Raw genomic sequence first — 23,923 nt, 5'->3', positions numbered from 1 at the left:
GTGCTTCCCTTGTAGTCTGTAATAGTTTGCAAGCCCTGCCACATCCGACGAGCGTCGGAGCTGGTGCAGTACGATTCGATCTTAGTCCTGTATTGATGCTTTGCCTGTTTGATGGTTCGTCAGAGGGCAAAGCGGGATTTCTTATAAGCTTCCGTGTTAGAGTCCCGCTCCTTGAAAGCAGCTCCACCCTTTAGCTCAGTGCGGATGTTGCCTGTAATCCATGGCTTCTGGTTGGGGTATGTACGTACGTACAGTCACTGTAGGGACGACATCCTCAATGCACTTATTGATAAAGCCATGTATTGTACTCCCCAATGCCATCGGAATAATCCCAGAACATATTCCAGTCTGTGCTAGCAAAGCAGTCCTGTAGTTTAGCATCAGCTTCATCTGACCACTTTTTTATAGACTTACAACGAACCCAAACCGGCTGCGCACGTGCGCCATCGTGCATAAATTAATTTTGTCCCCCACACCAAACACGATCACGACACGCAGGTTAAAATATCAAAACAAACTCTGAACCAATTACATTAATTTGGGGACAGGTTGAAAAGCATTAAACATGTCTGGCAATTTAGCTAGCTAGCTTGCACTTGCTAGCTAAATTGTCCTATTAAGCTAGCTTGCTGTTGCTAGCTAATTTGTCCTGGGATATAAACATTGAGTTGTTATTTTACCTTAAATGCACAAGGTCCTCTACTCTGACAATTAATCCACACATAAAACGGTCAACCGAATCATTTCTAGTCATCTCTCCTCCTTCTAGGCTTTTTCTTCTCTTCTTTATATTGCGATTGGCAACTTTCATAAATTTGGTGCATTACCGCCACTGACCTCATTCCGCTTTCAGTTACCCACGTGGATATAACCAATGAGGAAATGGCATGTGGGTACCTGCTTCTATAAACCAATGAGGAGATGGAAGAGGCAGGACTTGCAGCGCGATCTGCATCACAAATAGAACTGACTTCTATTTTAGCCCTTGGCAACGCAGACACTCACTGGCGCACACGAGCAGTGTGGGTGCAATAATTTAATAATATAAATTTCTACATTTATTTTGCACCACTCACGCACACGATGCAAGCGTTGTAGTCAGCCTGTGAGTCACTGGTGCTTCCTGCTTTAATTTTTGCTTGTAAGCAGGAATCAGGAGGATAGAATTATGGTCAGATTTGCCAAATGGAGGGTGGGGGAGAGCTTTGTACGCGTGTCTGTGTGTGGAGTAAAGGTGGTCTAGAATTGTTTTCACTCTGGTTGCACATTTAACATGCTGATAGAAATTAGATAAAACTAATTTAAGTTTCCCTGCATTAAAGTCGCCACTAGGAGCGCCGCCTCTGGATGAGCGTTTTCCTGTTTGCTTATGGCGGTATACAGCTCATTGAGTGTGGTTTTAGTGCCAGCATCGGTCTGTGGTGGTATGTAGACAGCTACGAAAAATACAGATGAAAACTCTCTAGGTAGATAGTGTGGTCTACAGCTTATCATGACATACTCTACAATCAGGCGAGCAAAACCTTGAGACTTCCTTAGATTTCGTGCACCAGCTGTTGTTCACATATATGCATAGGCCCCCGCCCCGTGTCTTACCAGAGGCTGTTATTCTGTCCTGCCGATGGCGTGTATAACCCGCCAGCTGTATGTTCTTAATGTCGTCATTCAGCCACGACTTACAGTTTTTAATGTCCTGTTGGTAGGATATATGTGCTTTCAGCTCGTCCCATTTATTTCCCAGCGATTGAACGTTAGCTAGCAGGACGGAAGGCAAGGGCAGATTAGCTACTTGATTAGCCACAAGGCACCCTGATCTTTTTTCCATGAAATCTCAGTTTCCTTCTCCAGCGAATCACCGGGATCTGGTCCTGGTCGGGTGTCTGTAGTAGTATATCCCTCCCATCCGACTCATTGAAGAAGAACTCTTTGTCCAGATTGAGGTGAGCAATCGCAGTTCTGATGTCCAGAAGCTCTTTTCGGTCATAAGAGACGGTAGCAGCAATATTATGTACAAAACAAGTTACGAACAACGCGAAAAAACAAACAAAATAGCATGGTTGGTTAAGAGACGATAAGACAGCAGCCCTCCCTTCTGGCGGCATCGTTAGTTTCATCTAACCAATAACGTTCATTCTGCCCTGATTGGAAAAGGCTTAACAGGTGAAACCAATAAAAGGTACCCACTGACCTATCATCCAACCAATCACGTCATCCCCAACTACCTCTGGAGGTGGTCAGGAAGATCAGATCAGATCTTTTAATCGTCTATACCGGTCAAAGAAATGTGAGCACAATCAGAATGTATTTGTAACAGAAAATAAAGAGCTGAGAAATTAAATGCAAAAACTATGAAGTAATAGCTTAAAATGATATAATTAATTTGTTTAATTTATTGTGATACATTGTACAGATCAGATTTACAGGATCAATTAGGGCTCTTTTCAATCTGGATCGCTAAGTGTTACAGATTGCACGATAGAAATGTAAAGGTCATTTCTGATTGAGACGACATATGCAGCGTTTACCGTGAATGCAGCCTCTGCTAACGTGGGAACATTGCCTTAAAATTTAAATCACACTGTAACACTGAACTTCCGTAGTATGGATTGAATAGAGCCCTTAGTCCGTAGGAAACGTTATTACAATCTTCTGACAGTACAAAAACTGTGTGTCCACATCATACCATAGTGTGCAATCTTATTTACATTTGAATTACAAAAAGTGTGCATGAGATTCAGATTATATAGAAGATAAATTGCAAATAATTGAATCAATGATGGCTATAATACAGAAAATGGAACATTAAATGAACAGGTCAAATGTAACAGATGGAGACACGTGTCATTAAGTGAGGGTTACTCTTTGGCCGGGTCTGAACGTCACTGTGAACTGAGGCTTACCTTGTCCTGAACCTCCAAAGGACTTATACCTGAAAATACAGAAAACGAAAATGTTGGAAAGATAAATGCTTTTGAGGAACATAGTGGAAGAAAGTAAAACATTTATCATACATAAAAAAGTTAGAAATGTGTTGATGCTTTTTGTTATTCATCTTAGCTTTGTATTTTAATAGCTCTTTGTCAACAGCAAAGTAAAACGAATAATACAAAAAAACAGCAAAGTAAGAATTACTGAATAACGTAGCTAGCATGGTGTCAAAACTATCTTGAAAAGACAGTATTCAATAGCTGTCATATTCTTGCCGGTTTCACCTCTCGACATCAAAGTATCCATCAGGACAATGAGAGATGACAGAGACACCCAGCAGATGAAGGATTCATCCTGTGAGAAAATGGAACAAAATGTTCTTTATGAAAAAAAAATTCTTCCAGAAATGTAGCAGAACGAAATGGAGGAATAGGCCTGGTTTCCAGTTTCAATCCGTTTCTGTTTTAGCCAACTCCTCTGTCACTTGTTGTCATGCCAAATATGAGGTTGTCTGAGGCAATAATAACAGATCTGGCAACCAGGGTAAAGGATGAAGGATTTTGACATATATTTGGTGTTTGTTTGAATCTATTTTGATTCTGAGGTATGATTGATCAAAATATATGACATCTACTACATTCTTATCAGAGCAAAGATGTACTGTAGTACTACTCACAGGTCTAAAGGAGGAATGATTTGAACATACATTTGGGGTTTATTTTCATCTACTTTGACTCATGAGAAATTATTGCTGAGAAGTATTAATATCTATGACATTTTTATGGAGAGCAAATGTGTTTCCCAACTCCAGTCTTCGAGTACCACCAAAAGCACACATTTTTGTTGTAGCCCCAGACAAGCACACCTGATTAACCCATAAGAGTCTAAGCCCTCTCTAAGCTGGGGGAGGGGCTGGGGTTCTACTAAGCTATATGGAAATGTTTTAAGAAAGTCATACCAAGGATCATTTAGCTATTTGATTTTTAAGATCCCTTGAAGTACCAATAAAAATATATATATATTTGAGGGAAAATTGTATTTGGCCTTAGCGCTTTAAGCCAATTCAAATGCATTGAATAACAGATTCACTACATGGAACAACAGGTAGTCCCCCCAAAAACATAAAAAATAAGTTTGTTCTGAAGTGTCTGTCCTATATCTGAGAAAGATCAGGAAACATTTGTTATTTTTGTATTTAACCCCTTATTTTTGGCACTAAACAGTGTCCATATACAGTATACTTCAATTCATTTTTTTCAACTGGTACAGGGGGAACTTTCGGACAAGTTGTAGACAACCAACATGTATGTGTTCGTGAGAGTCTCATCTTTCCATAGAGGGGTCATATTAGGCATATTACTCACATTTTTAGGCCAAACCGTTCGGACGCTAGAGACGGTTTTGTGAGAAGACCAATTTTTGGGGTGTCTCATGGTCTGAAAAACACCGCTCTAGCTCTGTCACCTTTCACCGCAGATGAGGAAGTGAGACATCGGCAGATGCGGTGGATTGAGGAGCATTCAATGTAAAAAAAAAACATATCTCTAGCTAAAACTGACATATTTTAATGGGATTTGTTTTATTAAGGTAATTAGATTTCAACCTTAGGGGGTTAAACTTGTCAACTAATCATCAAGCCCTCACTGAGTTGATTTAGGTGAGTTTCTCTGGGGTTACAACAGAAATGTTTGCTGTTGGTGGTACTCGAGGCCTGGAGTTGGGAAACACTGATCTAGCGAGTAAGAGCCAATGAATCGCGCGATTTCAGATAAAAGGACTTGGTAGGTGTACTATGAATACTGTAGTACTACTCACAGGTCTGTGTACCTCCTCCAGTCCTGCCTACTAAGGGAGGCTCTGGTGGCATCCAGGGCTGTGGTGAGGTGGGCCTGACACAGGAGCACTGAACTGGGACACTGTCCTCCTGCACGCACAGACAGACAGACAGACATCTTCTACAGTTGTTTATTTGGTGTTATATTATCAGTGCTTTTAGAGAAATGTATGAAAAGTACTTTATAAACACATTATTTTAGATAAGGAACTAACAGTATCTCGTTTGTAGTTGCTTTTAATGTTGCTGATGTCCAGTCGGCAGTGTTCTAGCTGGTCATGGCTGAGCTCCTCGTATCGTCCTGTAGAAAGGACATGTAGGGGAGAGAGCAGCCAGAGTCTCTGACCAACGCACCAGTCAGGCCATCAGAGTTGGGCCCCGAGACACCTTGGGCGTTCTAGGACCCAGGAGAGAGGGGGGTGGACAAAACAGCTTTAGTTCACTTTCCTCATGATAGTATGTGATTGTACAATCTATCAATAATATCTGTGTCCCAAATGGCACCCTATTTCCAATATCGTGCATTAGGTCCATAGGGCCCTGATCAAAAGTAGCGCACTACATAGGCAATAGGGTGCTATTTGGGAAGCATATGATCATCATCTCACCAGTCCTAAGGTGGAAGGGTTGCCCAGCTCAGACTGGTAGGAGCTGCTGAAGTACAGTCTCCAGAGGTTACCATGGGGGTCTTCGGGGGGATGTCACTGGGGTCCAGCAGCACCATGGAGTGATCCAGCCTGCTCCCGCCCTCCCCCGCAGAGTCATCAGACCCACTGCTGTGGTTCAGGAAGCTCATGACACTGTCCAAACCCGACCACAGGTTCTGGTGAAATAAAGAAAGGAGTTAATGTGCTTTATGAAAGCCAGAACCAAAAATACTTCATTTTTTATAACAAATGTTGTTTTCTAATTATTCCTACAGTTCTTTGGCCAGACAAGGGCCCATTTGAGACATGGGTGACATGGAGTGGATTAAATTGGCTAGACTCATCCAGTCCTACTACTACCTTGATATAATTGAATGTACTGTATGTGTCATTTAGCATTTCATGTTGGAAAACTGGGTTTGTGGGTCATCACATTGATGTGTGAAATGTCACACCTCCACTGCCATTAGCCCCAGAGCACCCCCTGGCTGTAGGATGACACGTGCAGCTGGCTGAACACCAGGCAGCTGTGGATGGCCTCTAGCTGGGTGTTGTACAGCAAGGCTTTCAGGTCAGCTCCAGTGAAGGTGTCTGTGGCCCCTGCCAATGTGCCCTTGAGCAAGGCACTTATCTATAGCGATTTAGGGTTAAGAGCATCTGCTAAATGACAAAACAAATTATGTCAACAACCCAGGCTGGGAGCAGCAGAGTGGATACAAATTATCACACATTTTCATACAAAAATGCTTTCTTCCATTAAAATCCTTCAAAAGCCTACAGCTGCATGTTTCTGACATATCACACTTCTTTTGACAAGAGCCTTATTGGCCCTGATCAGCAGGGGGACAGTAGAGACTATAGAGGACTGAGTGTGGCCCAGACCTGGTCAGGAGGGGGACAGTAGAGACTATAGAGGACTGAATGTGGCCCAGACCTGGTCAGGAGGGGGACAGTAGAGACTATAGAGGACTGAATGTGGTCCAGACCTGGTCAGGAGGGAACAGTAGAGACTATAGAGGACTGAATGTGGTCCAGACCTGGTCAGCAGGGGGACAGTAGAGACTATAGAGGACTGAATGTGGTCCAGACCTGGTCAGGAGGGGAACAGTATAGACTATAGAGGACTGAATGTGGTCCAGACCTGATCAGCAAGGGGACAGTAGAGACTATAGAGGACTGAATGTGGTCCAGACCTGGTCAGGAGGGGAACAGTATAGACTATAGAGGACTGAATGTGGTCCAGACCTGGTCAGCAGGGGGACAGTAGAGACTATAGAGGACTGAGTGTGGTCCAGACCTGATCAGCAGGGGAACAGTAGAGACTATAGAGGACTGAGTGTGGTCCAGACCTGGTCAGCAGGGGGACAGTAGAGACTATAGAGGACTGAATGTGGTCCAGACCTGGTCAGGAGGGGGACAGTAGAGACTATAGAGGACTGAGTGTGGTCCAGACCTGGTCAGCAGGGGGACAGTAGAGACTATAGAGGACTGAATGTGGTCCAGACCTGGTCAGGAGGGGGACAGTAGACACTATAGAGGACTGAGTGTGGTCCAGACCTGGTCAGGAGGGGGACAGTAGAGACTATAGAGGACTGAGTGTGGTCCAGACCTGGTCAGGAGGGGGACAGTAGAGACTATAGAGGACTGAGTGTGGTCCAGACCTGGTCAGGAGGGGGACAGTAGAGACTATAGAGGACTGAATGTGGTCCAGACCTGGTCAGGAGGGGGACAGTAGAGACTATAGAGGACTGAGTGTGGTCCAGACCTGGTCAGCAGGGGGACAGTAGAGACTATAGAGGACTGAGTGTGGTCCAGACCTGATCAGCAGGGGAACAGTAGAGACTATAGAGGACTGAGTGTGGTCCAGACCTGGTCAGCAGGGGGACAGTAGAGACTATAGAGGACTGAGTGTGGTCCAGACCTGGTCAGGAGGGGGACAGTAGAGACTATAGAGGACTGAGTGTGGTCCAGACCTGGTCAGGAGGGGGACAGTAGAGACTATAGAGGACTGAGTGTGGTCCAGACCTGGTCAGGAGGGGGACAGTAGAGACTATAGAGGACTGAATGTGGTCCAGACCTGGTCAGGAGGGGGACAGTAGAGACTATAGAGGACTGAGTGTGGTCCAGACCTGGTCAGGAGGGGGACAGTAGAGACTATAGAGGACTGAATGTGGTCCAGACCTGGTCAGCAGGGGGACAGTAGAGACTATAGAGGACTGAGTGTGGTCCAGACCTGGTCAGGAGGGGGACAGTAGAGACTATAGAGGACTGAGTGTGGTCCAGACCTGGTCAGCAGGGGGACAGTAGAGACTATAGAGGACTGAGTGTGGTCCAGACCTGGTCAGGAGGGGGACAGTAGAGACTATAGAGGACTGAGTGTGGTCCAGACCTGGTCAGCAGGGGGACAGTAGAGACTATAGAGGACTGAATGTGGTCCAGACCTGGTCAGCAGGGGGACAGTAGAGACTATAGAGGACTGAGTGTGGTCCAGACCTGGTCAGCAGGGGGACAGTAGAGACTATAGAGAACTGAGTATGGTCCAGACCTGGTCAGCAGGGGGACAGTAGAGACTATAGAGGACTGAATGTGGTCCAGACCTGGTCAGGAGGGGGACAGTAGAGACTATAGAGGACTGAGTATGGTCCAGACCTGGTCAGCAGGGGGACAGTAGAGACTATAGAGGACTGAATGTGGTCCAGACCTGGTCAGCAGGGGGACAGTAGAGACTATAGAGGACTGAGTGTGGTCCAGACCTGGTCAGGAGGGGGACAGTAGAGACTATAGAGGACTGAGTGTGGTCCAGACCTGGTCAGCAGGGGGACAGTAGAGACTATAGAGGACTGAATGTGGTCCAGACCTGGTCAGGAGGGGGACAGTAGAGACTATAGAGGACTGAGTGTGGTCCAGACCTGGTCAGCAGGGGGACAGTAGGGACTATAGAGGACTGAATGTGGTCCAGACCTGGTCAGCAGGGGGACAGTAGAGACTATAGAGGACTGAATGTGGTCCAGAGCTGATCAGCAGGGGGACAGTAGAGACTATATAGGACTGAGTGTGGTCCAGACCTGGTCAGGAGGGGGGCAGTAGAGACTATAGAGAACTGAGTATGGTCCAGACCTGGTCAGGAGGGGGACAGTAGAGACTATAGAGGACTGAGTGTGGTCCAGACCTGGTCAGCAGGGGGACAATAGAGACTATAGAGGACTGAGTCTTCCACTCCTGGATCGAATCAAGAATGATCTCCAAACCTGAATCTCCCTCCCAATTAGCTTAGTAGGAAGAATTAATGTAATCCGTATGAACATCCTCCCTAGATTTAACTATTTATTTCAGATCCTTCCATGCCATCTCTGTTTCCTTTTTCAAAACAACTAACCAAAGCATCACCAAATTTATTTGGGCAATAAAAAACCTAGGATCAAGTTCTCCACTCTATCGAAACCTGAATCTAAGGGTGGTCTTGCCCTTCCCTCCCTTTTATTGTACTACTGGTCTGCCCAAATTCGCAACATGCTAACATGGATCACAAACAGAAAAGACTCAACGTGGATTCAGATAGAAGCACAATCCTGTGGTTTATTGCCCCTAAGCTCAATTATATTCATTAATATCTTTAGTGAAGTGGGCAACATAGCCAAAACCTTTGTGATTTACAGCACCCTACTAGCGTGGAGGGACTGTAAGAAATACCTGGGCATTTCCTCCCAAATATGTTCTCACTCGCCTATAGTATGCAACCCAGACGTGCCAAAAGCCCTGAGTGATGCCAACTTTAATCTTTGGCATACTCTTGGAATCAGGACCTTTTCAGACCTATTTCATCAGAAAACCACTACACTGAAATTCTTTCAAGAGCTCTGCAGTGAATTCAATGTGCCAAGATCAATTTTTTATATATATATATATATATCTTCAAATTAGACATGTCATACACTCATTTACTTCCAAGAGGAGGTTTAGAGCTCAGCTGAATGAAGTTGAAACCCTTCTTGCTACAGCACAATCCAATAAAGGCTAAATATCTTATATCTATAGGCTCCTTTCTGAGAAAATATTATTATTTTTTATTATTATTGTTTTTTTGTTTTTTTTTAAGTCTGTCACATCTGTGAATGTGGAATCTGTTTTGTTGGGTCATTGAAAAATGAAACTTTAAATTGAAAAAAATAAAACGTCAACAATCACCAAACAATACTTGTTACCCTCACAAGGGGTCAACTCAACGAAGTCCATCATTAAGTGCTCAAAAGGTCCTTCAGGCCTTGGATGGGACGCGGGGGATACTGAAATGCAGCATCCAATATTATTTGTCATGCAAATCAAACATTTCTTGCAGAAATGAACCTACTGTACAACAATATTTATTTACAAGATCCACTATCCCTCCTTTTGACACATGGTCTTGACCATGAGACAATTTGGCAAGGAAATGGAAAGCACAACGGGGCATGGCTGGTCTGCTCATCTGTAAATAGCCCATCCAATCTACCTACCTCATCCCCATATTGTTTTTATTTACTTGTTTGCTCTTTTGCACACCAGTATTTCTACTTGCACATTATTTTCTGCACATGTATCACTCCAGTGTTAATTTGCTAAATTGTAATTACTTTGCTACTATGGCCTATTTATTGCCTTACCTCCTCACGCCATTTGCACATACTGTATTTAGACTTTTTCTATTGTGTTATTGACTGTACGCTTGTTTATTCCATGTGTAACTCTGTGTTGTTGTTTGTGTCGCACTGCTTTGCTTTATCTTGGCCAGGTCGCAGTTGTAAATGAGAACTTGTTCTCAACTGGCCTACCTGGTGAAATAAAGAAATTCAAATAAAATGGCTGGTCTGCTCCACTCATCCAGCCACACACCCAACTTCTGTTGAGCTTCAATTGGCGGACAGATAGCCTTACATTCTCCTTCAAAATGTCTTGATTTTACATTTATTTTTTTTTTTTTTTTTTGATAAACATGGGAATGATAAACATGGGAATTCATTTTTCCGTCAATGATCGCAAGCCGCCCAGGCCATGAGGCAGCCCCAAACCATGATGCTCCCTCCACCATATTTACAGTTGGGATGATGTTTTGATGTTGGTGTGCTGTGCCTTTTTTTTCTCCACACAGTGTTGTGTGTTCCTTCCAAACAACTCAACTGTAGTTTCTGTCCACAGAATATTTTACCAGTAGTGCTGTGGAACATCCAGGTGCACTTTTGCAAACTTCAGATGTGCAGCAATGTTTTATTTGGACAGCAGTGGCTTTTTCCGTGGTGTCCTCCCATGAACACCATTCTTGTTTATTGTTTTACTTATCGTAGACTCGTCAACAGAGATGTTAGCATGTTCCAGAGATTTCTGTAAGTCTTTATCTGATACTCTAAGATTCTTCTTAACCCCATTGAGCATTCTGCGCTGTGCTCTTGCAGTCATCTTTGCTGGACGGCCACTCCTAGGGAGAGTAGCAACAGTGCTGAACATTCTCCATTTATAGACAATTTGTCTTACCATGGACTGATGAACATCAAGGCTTTTAGAGATACTTTTGTAAACCTTTCCAGCTTTATGCAAGTCAATAATTATTAATCTTAGGTCTTCTGAGATCTATTTTGTTTGATGCATGGTTCACATCAGGCAATGCTTCTTGTGAATAGCAAACTCAAATTTTGTGAGTGTTTTTTATAGGGCAAGGCAGCTCTAACCAACATCTCCAATCTCGTCTCACTGATTCGACTCCAGGTTAGCTGACTCCGATTAGCTTTTGGAGAAGTCATTAGCCAAGGGGTTCACATACTTTTCCCAACCTATACTGTGAATGATTAAATGATGTATTCAATATAGACAAGAAAAATACAATAATCTGTGTGTTATTAGTTTAAGCACACTATGTTTGTCTATTGTTGTGACTTAGATGAAGATCAGATCAAATTTGATGACTAATTTATGCATAAATCCAGGTAATTCCAAAGGGTTCACAAACTTTTTCTTGCCACTGTAAATATTTAACGGAGCTCCGGCATAACTGCATTTTACTGGGGGACAATCAACAATGCTTGAGTGTCCTCGTGACATCTCTCCTCTGATTGTGAGAAAACCAACAAATCGTCAACATACTGAACCAAAACCCTCTTGGTTTCGAGACATTTCTTGGGCAAAAGTTTCCATTTTTTTCCCCCAACAAACGGAAACGAGAACCAGTACTGTGACTCTTCAGGCACAGGGGTGCTAAAGAAAGCATTAGACTAAATCATTCACTGAAAAACAACAACTACCTGGAGGCACCTGGGATAAAATGGTAACAGTGTTAGGCACCAGGGGGGTTCTAGCTTTGTTTACTATTCTAAGTTCTTGTACAAACAATAATCGCCAGATGGTTTCCTAACAGGTAAGATTGGTGTGTTACAAGGCAAATTCGGACAGTGCCTCTTTCAACTAATGCACTATTAATGGTAATAATATCCTTTTCAGCTTCTTTGCTAAGAGGATACTGAGCTTTGTAAGGTCTGTGGGGGCTTTTTGGAACGACCACAACTGGTGCTGCTCCTTTCATATGTCTAATGTCGGTCTTTGATTTACCCCACAGTTCTTCAGGTATATCCTTTAGCCAATCAATGTGTGAATTATCTTGTAATACCACAGGCGTGGTTTAAACAGGAATTGGTTATTTTCTTGGTGTTGTCATCACAGTAGCCCAGTATGGGGAATAGAAAGTTGCTGACCACTTTCCTTCCCCTTCCCAGGCCACCCAATCAGTTGCTTCCATCACTTTCTTCATCCAAATACTCACATCTTTCCATTGTGTTCCAGGAGCTTTTGATAAGCTACAATGAGGAACAGAACTAGGGACTTCATACAAACTCATCTTAGTATCCATCAACAACACTCCACCTGCTACGAAGTCTTCTCCTCTGTATATCCAATTCATGGTTATCTCAACTTTCTCTTTTTGTTTTGACCATCTCTGTTGGTATTCAGGGTCCTCTTCGCATGAGGGAACAGCAGCAGTACAATGTAGGTATTCAGACACTTCCCAGTTACCATGCAATAGGGAAGAGAGGGATTGCTCTCTCAGCTGTCCCTCAACATGTTGATCATTCAGGTGCCAAGCATAGTAACAGTTCATCAGGCACGGGAAGATTCAATTTTGTCTCGAACCCAATGACAATCCTTCAATACAGGCATCAGATAAATTAATTTTACACATCAAATCTCTTCCTAATAAATGTACTGGGCAGGCGGAGGAGTACAGTAATCGGTGTCTCCATTTGCCCTCTCCCCACTCCACGTCCAGGTGAAAAGTAAAACATTCTTCAGAGGGAATTCCAGACGGTCCAACTTTGTGCATAGTTTTCTTTGAGAGGTAGGCAGACAGTGCAGACATTTAACACTGAGACTGCGGCCCCAGTGTCCACCAAAAATTGAATTTTATGTTTATGAACTAAAATATCAATAAGGGGGTTTTGGGTTGACAAGGTGGTCAATTTTAGCATTTGACAGGTTTCTGGTTCTTCATCATTGTTTTCTTCATTCGTTTCTTCTTTTTCCGCCTCATCCGATGGTTGGTAGCCCCCTCGACCTCCTCCTCTTCCAAATGGGTTGTTCACCTGCACGCCCACAGGTTGGGACTGCCACTCTCCTTGGCCTTCTCCTGCTCCAGGACAGTGTATTGAAAGATGCCCTACCTTCCCACAGTTGTAGCAGCGCCAGTCTCTCCCTCCGTCAGCTCCAGGGCCCACCCCAGGACAATGTCTTGAAAAATGCTCTAACTCCAGTCTCGCCCTTTGACTTCCACGGTTGCCACCATTTTCTCTACGTCCTTTTCCTCCTCCAGAGTAATACATCAGCTGTGCCTTCTTCAGTGTCTTTCCATCCTTAGTTTATTTTTCTTCAACTGTCTTTCCGCATTGGTGATATACGGCTTTACGTCAGACAGTGGTTTTGTTTCCCATGAAATACAAGTTGTAGTTACATCTGTCTTCAGATCTTGTCTCAGGCTTGTCACCATAGCATGGCACAATAAGCTGCTGTATGAGTCTTGGTCAGGCATCAGACCTGAGTGTTGGAGGAAGACTGTCTCCATTCTTTCCATGTAGTCATTACATATTTCCTCCATTGGCTGTTTGGTGGAATGGATTTTCCGCCAGTCTGTACGTTTGGGGAAAGCAGCCTTTATAGCTGTAAAATCTGCATCCAGCTGGTCACCACGGTCAGCAACTGGTACATTGCAGTCCCACATGTTTATAGGCCTTCCATTTAAATTTCAAGCAGCGGCAGAGTATTTCTTCAATTTCTCTGGTGGTGGGGTTGTACATGGATATGATTGCTTTTACCTCTTCCTCAAACCTCACAGCATCCTTTGCTGGTTCAATGACATCGTCCACTATTGCTTTTATTTCGTCAACATCCCAAGGTTTCTCCATTTCCAACATCCCGCCTCCATTGGGGTTGGGGTAGCGTATTAGTGGAAACATTCCCTCAAGCTTCTTTTTGGGGGTTTTCTTTCTATCCTGTTGGTCTTTTCTGCTTTGTCCTTCATTGCTGTCCTCGCTGCTGCTCCTTTGGGGGGTTTGGTCTAGTTTATTTCCATGTTGGTTCTAGTTTCTTTTTTCTATGTTGGGGTTTTTGTCTAGTTGAATTTTCTATGTTGTGTTCTAGGTAATTTTGTTTATGTTGGGTTTTTGTCTAATTTAAATTTTCTATGTTGTGTTCTAGGTTCTTTTTTCTATGTTGGGGTTTTTGTCTAGTTTAAATTTGCTATGTTGTGTTCTAGGTTCTTTTTTCTAGGTTGGGTTTGCGTATGATTCCCAATTAGAGGCAGTGGGTCATCATATTTAAGTTGTTGTTATTCCCACTAGTGTTTGTGGGAGATTATTTTGAGTTAGTGTATGTTGCACCTCTTCGTCACGGTTTGTTGTTTTTGTTTATTAGTTTATTGTATGTCTTGCATAGTTTCACAGTTGAATAAAGATGTGGAACGATACACACGCTGCGCTTTGGTCTCATTCATACGACGACCGTGACACTTCCTGAAAATCGTCCCACTTCACTTTAAATTTATTTTGTTTCCTTTCAAGTTGGCCTCTCACAGACTCCAGTCTTTCTGTGCTCAGTTTCCCATCAACAGGGAAATGTCCATATGTTCATCTTGTCCAGTCTTCTGTTTGGTTCAGTACCCACCTACCAATTTTTTTGCCATTACACTACACGGCCCTTTTGGTTCCAAGCACGGATCCTCCATCCTACTCTTACTATTTCCCTTTCCCATACTTAAACCCTATGTTGAACTCTTTCGGGGAAAAAAACTTCCAGCTTAACACGTCATCCCACACTCACCGGGGCTAAAACCCTGTTCAGTTAATTAGTGAAGTATACAATACTCTCATCCACATTCATTTAGTACTATTCCCAAACACACTCAGTAATATCCCTTATTACTTGTCGTTACCTCCTATGCATACATATGTATCTTCTGCGGTTCCTCTATAGCAGGGGTGGGCAACCCCAGTCCTCTGGGGCCTGATTGGTGTCACAGTTTTGCCCCAGCCCCAGCTAACACACCTGACTCCAATAATCACCTAATCATGATCTTCAGTTTAGAATGCAATTTGATTTATCAGCTGTGTTTACTGGGGATGGAGAAGAAGTGTGACACCAATCAGGCCCCAGAGGACTGGGGTTGCCCAACTTATTTCCCTCATTAAAATGCAAATCATTTTATAACATTTTTGACATGCGTTTTTCTGGATTTGTTTGTTGTTATTCTGTCTCTTACTGTTCAAATAAACCGACCATTAAAATTATAGACTAATCATTTCTTTGTAAGTGGGCAAATGTACAAAATCAGCAGGGGATCAAATACTTTTTTCCCCCACTGTATCTACCTACCTCATCCCCATACTGTATTTATCTTGCTTCTTTGCACCCCAGTATCTCTACTTGCACATTCATCTTCTGCACATCTACCATTCCAGTGTTTAATTGCAATATTGTAATTACTTCATCACCATGGCCTATTTATTGCCTTAACTTACCTCATTTGCACTCACTGTATATAGACTTTTTGTTTCCTTTTGTTCTACTGTATGTTTTGTTAATTCCATGTGTAACTGTGTTGTTGTATGTGTCGACTTGCTACACTTTATCTTGGCCAGGTCGCAGTTGCAAATGAGAACTTGTTCTCAACTAGCCTACCTGGTTAAATAAAGGTGAAATAAATAAAAATAAAATTCCCATACATATAGAATAGCACCTTGTGCAACTTATGCTATTCCTTGTGGTTCCCCGACAACTTCTCATAAATTCCTAAAATAACACCTTATGCTATTATCAGTGGTTCTCAATTGTCAGTGACGCCAAGATTGTGGTGGAAATTCAACACCAGGGACACCTGAAGTCAATCTTAAATGAATCACAAGCTTTATTGGAGAGGTTACATCAGAAGCTTCGCTGTGGCAGTCCCAGCAGTTGTCTTATATACGGCTATACAGAGAGGTTATATCTGCATGATATAGCATAATTCATTCATCATTACCGGTGGCTCGCACATGTGACTGACCAATACCTCACAAGGCCTTCTCTCTCCAAGTTGAGACCTTGAAACTGAGATACCTTGGTTGTTCCCATAGCAACATTCTGGGCGTACTGCCAAGTTGCTTATCAGTGATAGTGAGGATTCCCCCATACACGATCAGTCAGTCACCTGCATGAACTCATCTAATTGGTTATTTGAAAAGTATCATTGATTTGACACACAAACATAACATTTCCCTCACACAGTTACGGACATTTAATGTGTTGATTTGAAGATATTAAGTCTGATGAGATAAACTTGTACCTGTATGTCTGTATCCCACTAAGAGCTAATAGAAACAACTGGTCAGGCGCTTCACGCTCAGGTTCTGACTTCACAGTCAGAGCAAACTCCCCCTTCCCTGAAGGGAGAAGATCAAGACTGTATTACATTTACACTGCACTCCATACTCTTTAGGTGAGATTGAATGTCCTGCTGCCAACCGTCACAGAGCTTCATGTGTGTGTCCCAAATGGCACTCTATTCTCTTAATAGTGCACTACTTTTGAACAGAACCCTATAGGACAATAAAGGGAACAGCGTGCCATTTGGGATACAAGCTATGTGTAGCTTTAATTGCAGGTACTGTAGGAGGATTGTGTTGGATCGGCTCGTCAGACAGGCTAGCGGTTCGTGGCTCTGGGTGTGCAGCCTACCCAGTAAGGCAGTCTGAATCTTCACCTCACTCTCTGCTGCAGCCTAGGAGGACATCAGGGCAGGGGTCAAACAGCAACATGGCATTCAATACAACCAGCTGCCAAAGACCTATACATTTACACCACGTGTCAAACTCATTCCACGGAGGGCAAAGAGTCTGTGGGTTTTCACTCCTCCCTTGTACTTGATTGATTAATTAAGGTCAATAATTAGTAAAGAACTCCCCTCACCTGGTTGTCTAGGTCTTAATTGAAAAGACAAACAAAAAAACTGCAGACACTTGGCCCTCCATGGAGTTTGATACCCCTGATTTACACCATTCTATTTATCTCATGAAATGGAAAGTACAAGGTTAGGATGATCAGAACACTACATTCAATAGAATTCCATATGATGTAAAATGTAAATGTTACTCACCAGTGGTTGTAAAGGCTGCAGGTAGATACTGGTGGTTACTTTTAGGAGTTGATTTGATTGGCTTGATTCTCACTGATGAGTGTGGGTCAATATGGAGCCTAGTTCCCAGAGATTGTGGGAACTGAGACATACAATTATGCTTGAATACATATAGCTTCAATATAAATCAGTTTACAATATGAATCAATTTACACACACATTTAAACAACTATGGGTAGTATGATTTTGCTCAATAATGTTCTGTGCTGCTACCATGTTGTGTTGCTGTGCTACCATGCTATGTTGTCATGTGTTGCTGCCATGCTATGTTGTTGTCTTAGGTCACTATTTATGTAGTGTTGTCTCTCTTTGTGATGTGTGTTTTGTCCTATATTATAATTTTTTAAATCCCAGCCCTGCAGGTGGCCTTTTGCCTTCTGCTAGGCCTTAATTGTAAATATGAATTTGTTCTTAACTGACTTGCCTAGTTAAATAAAATGTAAAAAATTACAAAATTGAGAAAAATGTATTTGATTAGGCCTATATTGTGCCCAACTTTTAGACCATGGCTAATGTACAAGTTCTCACCCAGACCCTTCCACTGTGGCGCTCTCCCTCTCTAGAAGATCCTTTCAGTTCCTCTGTATGGTGACACACCACCTTGACTACAGTGGCCTCCTCTTCCTCCTCCCTGGCCCCTGCACCATCACCAGCACCTCCACTCTTCTTCTCCATGGCCAGCTTGGCCCTCTCTCTCACCCTCTTGGGAGAGAGCACCTATGACAGTAGGCCATACGTCACAGCTGGCTGGCCACCATTGATATTACCTCCCATCTGCTGGCCCCAGGGCAGGATGTGGACAACCCCATGGGTGGCACTCAGAGGGCCAGAAGACACGGGCGGTGCTCGGCCTACTCTGAAGACTGAGTCATTGAGGAGGGCAGGGATGTTGGAGATGGGGGAAACTCTCTCACTGGGTCATAGTTCCCTGTTAGCATGTACCTGACCATGTACTTTAGGATTGCTATCCCGCACCACTGCTGTTGGGCACTGGAGGCCAGCAGCGTTGGGACATTGTTCTACAGAAAGTCCAGTCTCCTGAATGCTCTCCAGAGAGGACCTGGAGGAGGGTGAGAGGTCAACGTTCAGCTGCCTGTGGAGGGGCTGGTTCTGATTGAGTAAGGATGTTCCAAAAAGAGTGCCGAAGCGGTCCTCAGTTCCAGCACGGATTTTATGAGAGACATGCAGCTCTGTGAACTGCTATAATTGACTGTACGGTACAGTTGGGGAGAGTGAAGCTGCAGAAGAAGAAGAGTATGGAGGATAGTATTACATCAACTCTTTCTTTGCATGAGCTGTTGAGTTCATAGCTGGTAGATGTTGAAATAAATTACAAAGTGAAAATCAGTGCTGACCCGATTCGGATGTAGATGAGTGTTCTCTGGTCCACCCACACAGGAAACACTGCATCAGGAAACACCACTCTATTCTGCTCCAGGAGCTGCTGCTCCAGTGCTGCACTGTGGAGCTCCTGAGGACACGACAGGGTTGATTTAGTCTCCTTCAACAATGTCAATAACACAAAGACCACTCTAAACACAGGTACTCACCAGGATCTCCAAGTCGTCAGAGGTGAGTGGGTCCACAAACACCTGCTGTACAGACAGGACCTGCTGTACAGACAGGACCTGCTGGCATAGCCGCAAGAAGCCCTGAAACCATAGAACACGAGTTACTAAGCGGAAGAGGTTGTAAACATATGAGTTTGGGGAATGGGCAACAAGAGAATTAGTGAAGAGTGGGACATCATTACCTACTCTCCATCTTTGAGTCCAAGCTTCTCTCCCAGTTGCCTGCTCAACTCTACTTTATGGTCCTCCTTGTTGGCAGGGCTTCTGGTCCAGCTGAGGAACACATGGGCATCATGACCCCAGGAGAGCTCCAGAGCCAGGTTCTGTATAACAGAAGATAATTACATGAACAAAAATGGGAAACATGGCATTCCACAAAAAAACTATCAGACTAACTAGAAGACATGGCACGAAATGGTCACAAGTGCAAGTTAGCTACCGGTAGTTTGCTGATAGTTTGGCATAATTATAACTTGACACAACTAAAAAGAAAACAACACTAGCAAGCTACATACAGTAGCTAGCTTGTAGCTTACCTGGTGAAGAGAGAGCTGTGTTACCAAGTTTGAAAGAAGTTGAAGAACGCAGTTTTTCGTGTTGTTAAAAACCAATGTGACAGATCAGATGCCATTATTTCCCAACATAACTAAATATGTTGGCAACTGAAGTAGCTAGCTAATTAGCTAGATTACTTGTACATTCGGTTATGCATTCTGTGCAGGCAAAAGTAGCTGATCCGATTTTCTTTCTCACAGAGACGCTCACATCAATTACCTCAGATCCGATTATTTTTGTCTGGGAAACTACATCAGGTTTGGGTTTTGTTGTCATTAGCAAACATGGCGGCGCCCATCAACAGCTCAAGTTGGAGCACTCCAGAGGTTTATAAACACCATGAGCAACACAATATGTGCCCCTCTCAACCAAATGATAGAAAAGGAAAAGGAAGGAGACCGAAAGAAGTTAAGGTAAGAATATTCAGTATCCATGCTCAATACTTGGCTAGCAAGTTAGCTCGGTTGCCACTGTGTAATTTCTTGTTTTGTATTTCTTTATCTGCAGGTGTACACCATCAACTTGGAGTCTCGTTACCTGATGGTGTAAGGAGTCCCAGCCATCGGGGTGATGACAGAACTAATCCAGCTCTCTGCGCTGTACAGGTTTGTGGAGGAGGGCTGGATGAGTACCCTGCAGAGGAATTCAGAGGTCTACCTCATCAAGTTCCAGAAACTCACCAGTGCAAGATCTGGACAGGTTCCATCCAGTTGATCATGATGAGTGATACATAACTAGAGCTGGGAGTTTTCTCAGTGACCATGTAACCTGAATGTTGTGTTCAGTAACGTGGGGTTCCAGCTCAGTTGAGAATTGAATGCTGTTGCTTTAAGAATGTGCATTTGTAACACTGACCAGGAAAAAACTCTAGGCCCTAGTTCATAGTAACTAACTATGAGGCCCTTGGTATTACTAGGCTCTAGTAGTTATACAGTACTGTCATATCTGCAAACAGAGTGTCTGAGTTATACCAGTTATACTTTGTCATTCTGTTTCAGGGCAGCCAAACGGTATATGGATGAGAGAGTTTCTTTGGAGGTTTACTACATGTGCCCTGCCCCTGAGTATGAGACAGTGGAGGACACCAGATTAAAGCTGCAAGACAGGAGACGATATGTGAATAGTACGGCTCAAAATAAAGGTACAGATGCTGTGTTAGTAGAGTATTATCAGAACTATATCTGTCATTCACAACATAAGCATGACTATTATGATGCAGTTAGTTGACACATACTGTATGATTCTCAATTTTTCTTGTTTGGTTGTGGAGCAAAAGAACAGGACCAGGGGGATGAAGAGAGCAAAAAGCCCATGTCTTCAGATACAGTTGCTACCACAGCCAGGATTTCCTTAGGTGATGATCAGAGATCCAGTGATACCGGCAATCAGGAAGAGACTTTGACTCTTGAGCCAATTGTAAGCTGGGGATAATTAGGTGACCATGATCGTACAAGAGCCAGGTTGGGAATTTAGCCAGGACACCAGGGTTAACACCCCTACTCTTACGATAAGTGCCATGGGATTTTTTTTTGTGACCACAGAGAGTCAGGACACCCGTTCAACATCCCCCTACACAGAGCAATGTCCCCAATCATTGCCCTGGGGCATTGGGATATTTTTTTTAGACCAGAGGGAAGAGTGCCTCCTAATGGCCCTCCAACACCACTTCCAGCAGCATCTGGTCTCCCATCCAGGGACTGACCAGGACCAACCCTGCTTAGCTTCAGAAGCAAGTCAGTAGTGGGATGCAGGGTGGTATGCTGCTGGCCTTGTGCCCCATTTTATGATCGGTCTTATAGTTATCAGGCAAACCAATGCCGGACTATTCCAACAGAGGATAAAATGGGGTCATTGCATAATTCCATAATAAACCGTAGAAGGCACCCAATGTAAGTGGCACTCCCTCCTCTTCTAGGGGAAACAGAGGGATGGTGAAAAGACTGAGTAAGAATCCACCCCCTGCAGTACCCTCCAGATTCATACCAAGGACCACACATTTGGAGAACAGAAAACGGAAAATGGTAGAAACGAGTAAAGACTTTTTGGCATTGTTGACAAAAATGAAACCCTCATTAGACCAAACTACCAGAGTAGCCTAAGATGGATATGGCGGATGAGTCATTGAACACAACAGCCAACATGGTCAGAAATACACTGAAAAAGGTATATTTGTGGTCATTTGCCTCCCAAAATTGGTCACTCACAGTCACAACTTCATACAGTATTACAATTCAAGTGTGAGTGATACTTCAGTAAATTCATTTCTTTCCTTGTTTTCAGGTAGCATCAATTCCTGAAGTCAAGCCAACAGAGAAGACAAAGCCAGGAAAGCCTCGGAAGAGAATCTAACAGGGAAAAGGAAAGAGGGATACCCAGTCAGTTGTCCAACTGAATGTATTCAACTGAAATGTGTCTTCCGCATTTAACCCAACCCCTCTGAATCAAAGAGGTGCGGGGGGCTGCCTTAATCGACATCCACGTCTTCTTCGCCTGGGGAACAGTGGGTTAACTGCCTTGCTCAGGGGCAGAACGACAGAACAGACTCCATGTTCTGAAACGGACAGCATCACACAGAAGATAATGCATACATTTTATCAAGTTCCTAGACTTTACACCAATTAGACGGTACTTCATCTTTTCTCAACATGTTTAATTTTTATATTTCCCATCAGAGTATAAGAAGTTTTTTTATATATATTTTTATTTGTTTATATATATTTGCAGTTTCATGAAAATGAATAAAGTAGTGTTGTCCTTAACGCTCAAGTGTATCCTGGAATGCATGCTGCTCAAATGCCAATATGCTCTGTAACACAACATTAAAAAAAACATGTTAGACAAAGGGTAAATATTGTCAAGACAGACAAGTCATTAGACTGTTTTTACAATCTTAACTTCAATGGTCACCTTGGCATCGGGAAGGCAGGTTCCAAAAGCTTCAAGCAATAGATTCTCATCTCTCACTGCCTTTTCAAAGTCTGCATAGGACAGTCTGCTGTCGTGGTCATGGTCCTGATGGAAACAACTCATTGGTCTTTTATGTTCATATAGTATATTTCATATGATGCATGAATTAGTCAATTGTGACTGAGTTAAACAGGGATTTTTAACACAGGGTACAATGAAGATAGCCTGTCAAATCAAACCATGGGTAGTGCAGCATTCAGTCTGGTTTAACCAGCTACAATGAAGATACCATTTTTGTAATTACCATCTTCTTGAGTGTGATCTCCACCAGGTCTTTGATGCCCTCGTCTGGGTCCTCCTCTGTGGGCTGTCTGATCAGGCTGTTCTTCAGCATGTGGAACATCTCTTCCCGGGAAATGTACCCATCTCCATTCAAGTCATACACATCGAAGCAGTCTGAACGGGTCAAAAGTGGGACTGTGTTAGTATGGATAGTTAATAAAGTAGATAATGGTCAAATAGCCTACATGGGGTATAAGCCTTAATAATACACTTTAAATCTTTCTTACACTTAATTTTTTCATCCAATGTCCCACGGAGAAAGATTGACAGTCCCTCGATCCACTCTTTCACACTGACGTAGCTGTCGTTGTCTTTGTCGAATGCACGAAAGACTAGAATATAAATGCAACGCAAGAGTTGAGATTCTTAACTATACCCACCACAGTATGTCATCAGTATCATCATCTTTTTGGTTTATTCCGTTTCATGTGACATGCAGAAATGTAACAAAAGAGACAAGCCTACCTCTATCCATGATCATATCATCAGTCATTCCAAAGGTGTTGTGTAGAATATTCCTGAATTTTCCTCTGTCCAGGCCATTCCCTACCCTCCTGTCACTCTGATCCCCCAGGAGACCATTGAACAGTCGGATCAGACACTCTGCTTCTGTTTTGTTAACTGCAGACAAAAATAGTGTTTGTACTCCTTCCATATGCACAATTCCATTTGCATAGATAGACTGGTGTAGGATTTGATTAACTTGCTAAACACACAGCAAAGAATAGAACACAGAACAAACTTTGACATGGCCAGTAACCGAAAGGTTGCTTGATCTAAACCCCCGAGCTGACAAGGTAAACATCTAACGTTCTGCCCCTGAACAAGGCAGTTAACCCACTGTTCCTAGGCCGTCATTGTAAATAAGAATGTTCTTAACTGACTTGCCTTGTTAAATAAAGGTTAAATAAATACAATAAAAATGATCCCAACAAAGCCAGGTTATAGCGCCTACCATGTTCCATTAAAAAAGCAGTGTTGTCAGGTTAAATGTATGGGGTAGCACAGTTTTGGTTGGAGGAGCTATAACTTTTTTTAGTTTTCAAGTTTTGTTAATAGCTAACGTTGACTACTGTATCTAGATAACTGCCGAGTTATGAACTAGTTAGTTAATAAGCATGTATTGTTAAAGTTCAGCTAACGTTAGCTAGCTAACTAGTCAGGACATAAACTTTGACTATTTCTGCCACAACTATCCAAACAGATACTTACAGTGTTTGACTTGTTTAGAAAGAGTTTCAGCGAGATTCTGAATCAATTTTCTATTCATAGCAGACATTTCAGCCATTGTTGATAGGATGCAGGATTGCTGACAGGTTAGCTAGCAGTGGCTACATGAAAACACAACTACTTGATGTTGACACCCTGTTACCATAGTAACTCCATTCCACGTGCTCAGATAGTGAGTAATAGTGAGTAATGATACAATATATAGCCGGTAGAGATTGATACAATGAAT

General features: G+C 43.1%; 1 protein-coding gene, 1 long non-coding RNA gene and 1 pseudogene across 3 annotated transcripts; 1 reads left to right on the top strand and 2 right to left on the bottom strand.

The window, feature by feature from the left end:
- Positions 1–2,795: 2,795 nt before the first annotated feature.
- Positions 2,796–19,304, bottom strand: LOC106588928 (peroxisome biogenesis factor 1-like; annotated as a pseudogene).
- A 330-nt stretch (positions 19,305–19,634) lies between these two features.
- LOC106588951 (uncharacterized) lies at positions 19,635–21,974 on the top strand. Of its 2 annotated transcripts, XR_006762361.1 has the most exons (4): positions 19,635–19,820; positions 20,214–20,356; positions 20,486–21,378; positions 21,496–21,974. It is a non-coding gene; the product is annotated as an uncharacterized lncRNA (long non-coding RNA). The 2 variants fall into 2 exon arrangements; XR_001324733.2 differs by having other exon boundaries at positions 19,635–20,356.
- Positions 21,906–23,823, bottom strand: clxn (calaxin). Its single transcript, NM_001140971.3, is given in 6 exon segments — positions 21,906–22,021; positions 22,123–22,227; positions 22,427–22,578; positions 22,692–22,796; positions 22,930–23,085; positions 23,677–23,823. Coding segments are annotated over 6 exon segments (645 nt in total). The 5' UTR covers positions 23,753–23,823; the 3' UTR covers positions 21,906–21,970.
- Positions 23,824–23,923: the final 100 nt, after the last annotated feature.

The sequence above is a fragment of the Salmo salar genome, chromosome ssa27 (assembly GCF_905237065.1).
Source record: "Salmo salar chromosome ssa27, Ssal_v3.1, whole genome shotgun sequence".
In the NCBI taxonomy this organism is placed as follows: Eukaryota; Metazoa; Chordata; class Actinopteri; order Salmoniformes; family Salmonidae; genus Salmo; species Salmo salar.
This window is presented reverse-complemented; position numbering and strand designations above follow the sequence as displayed.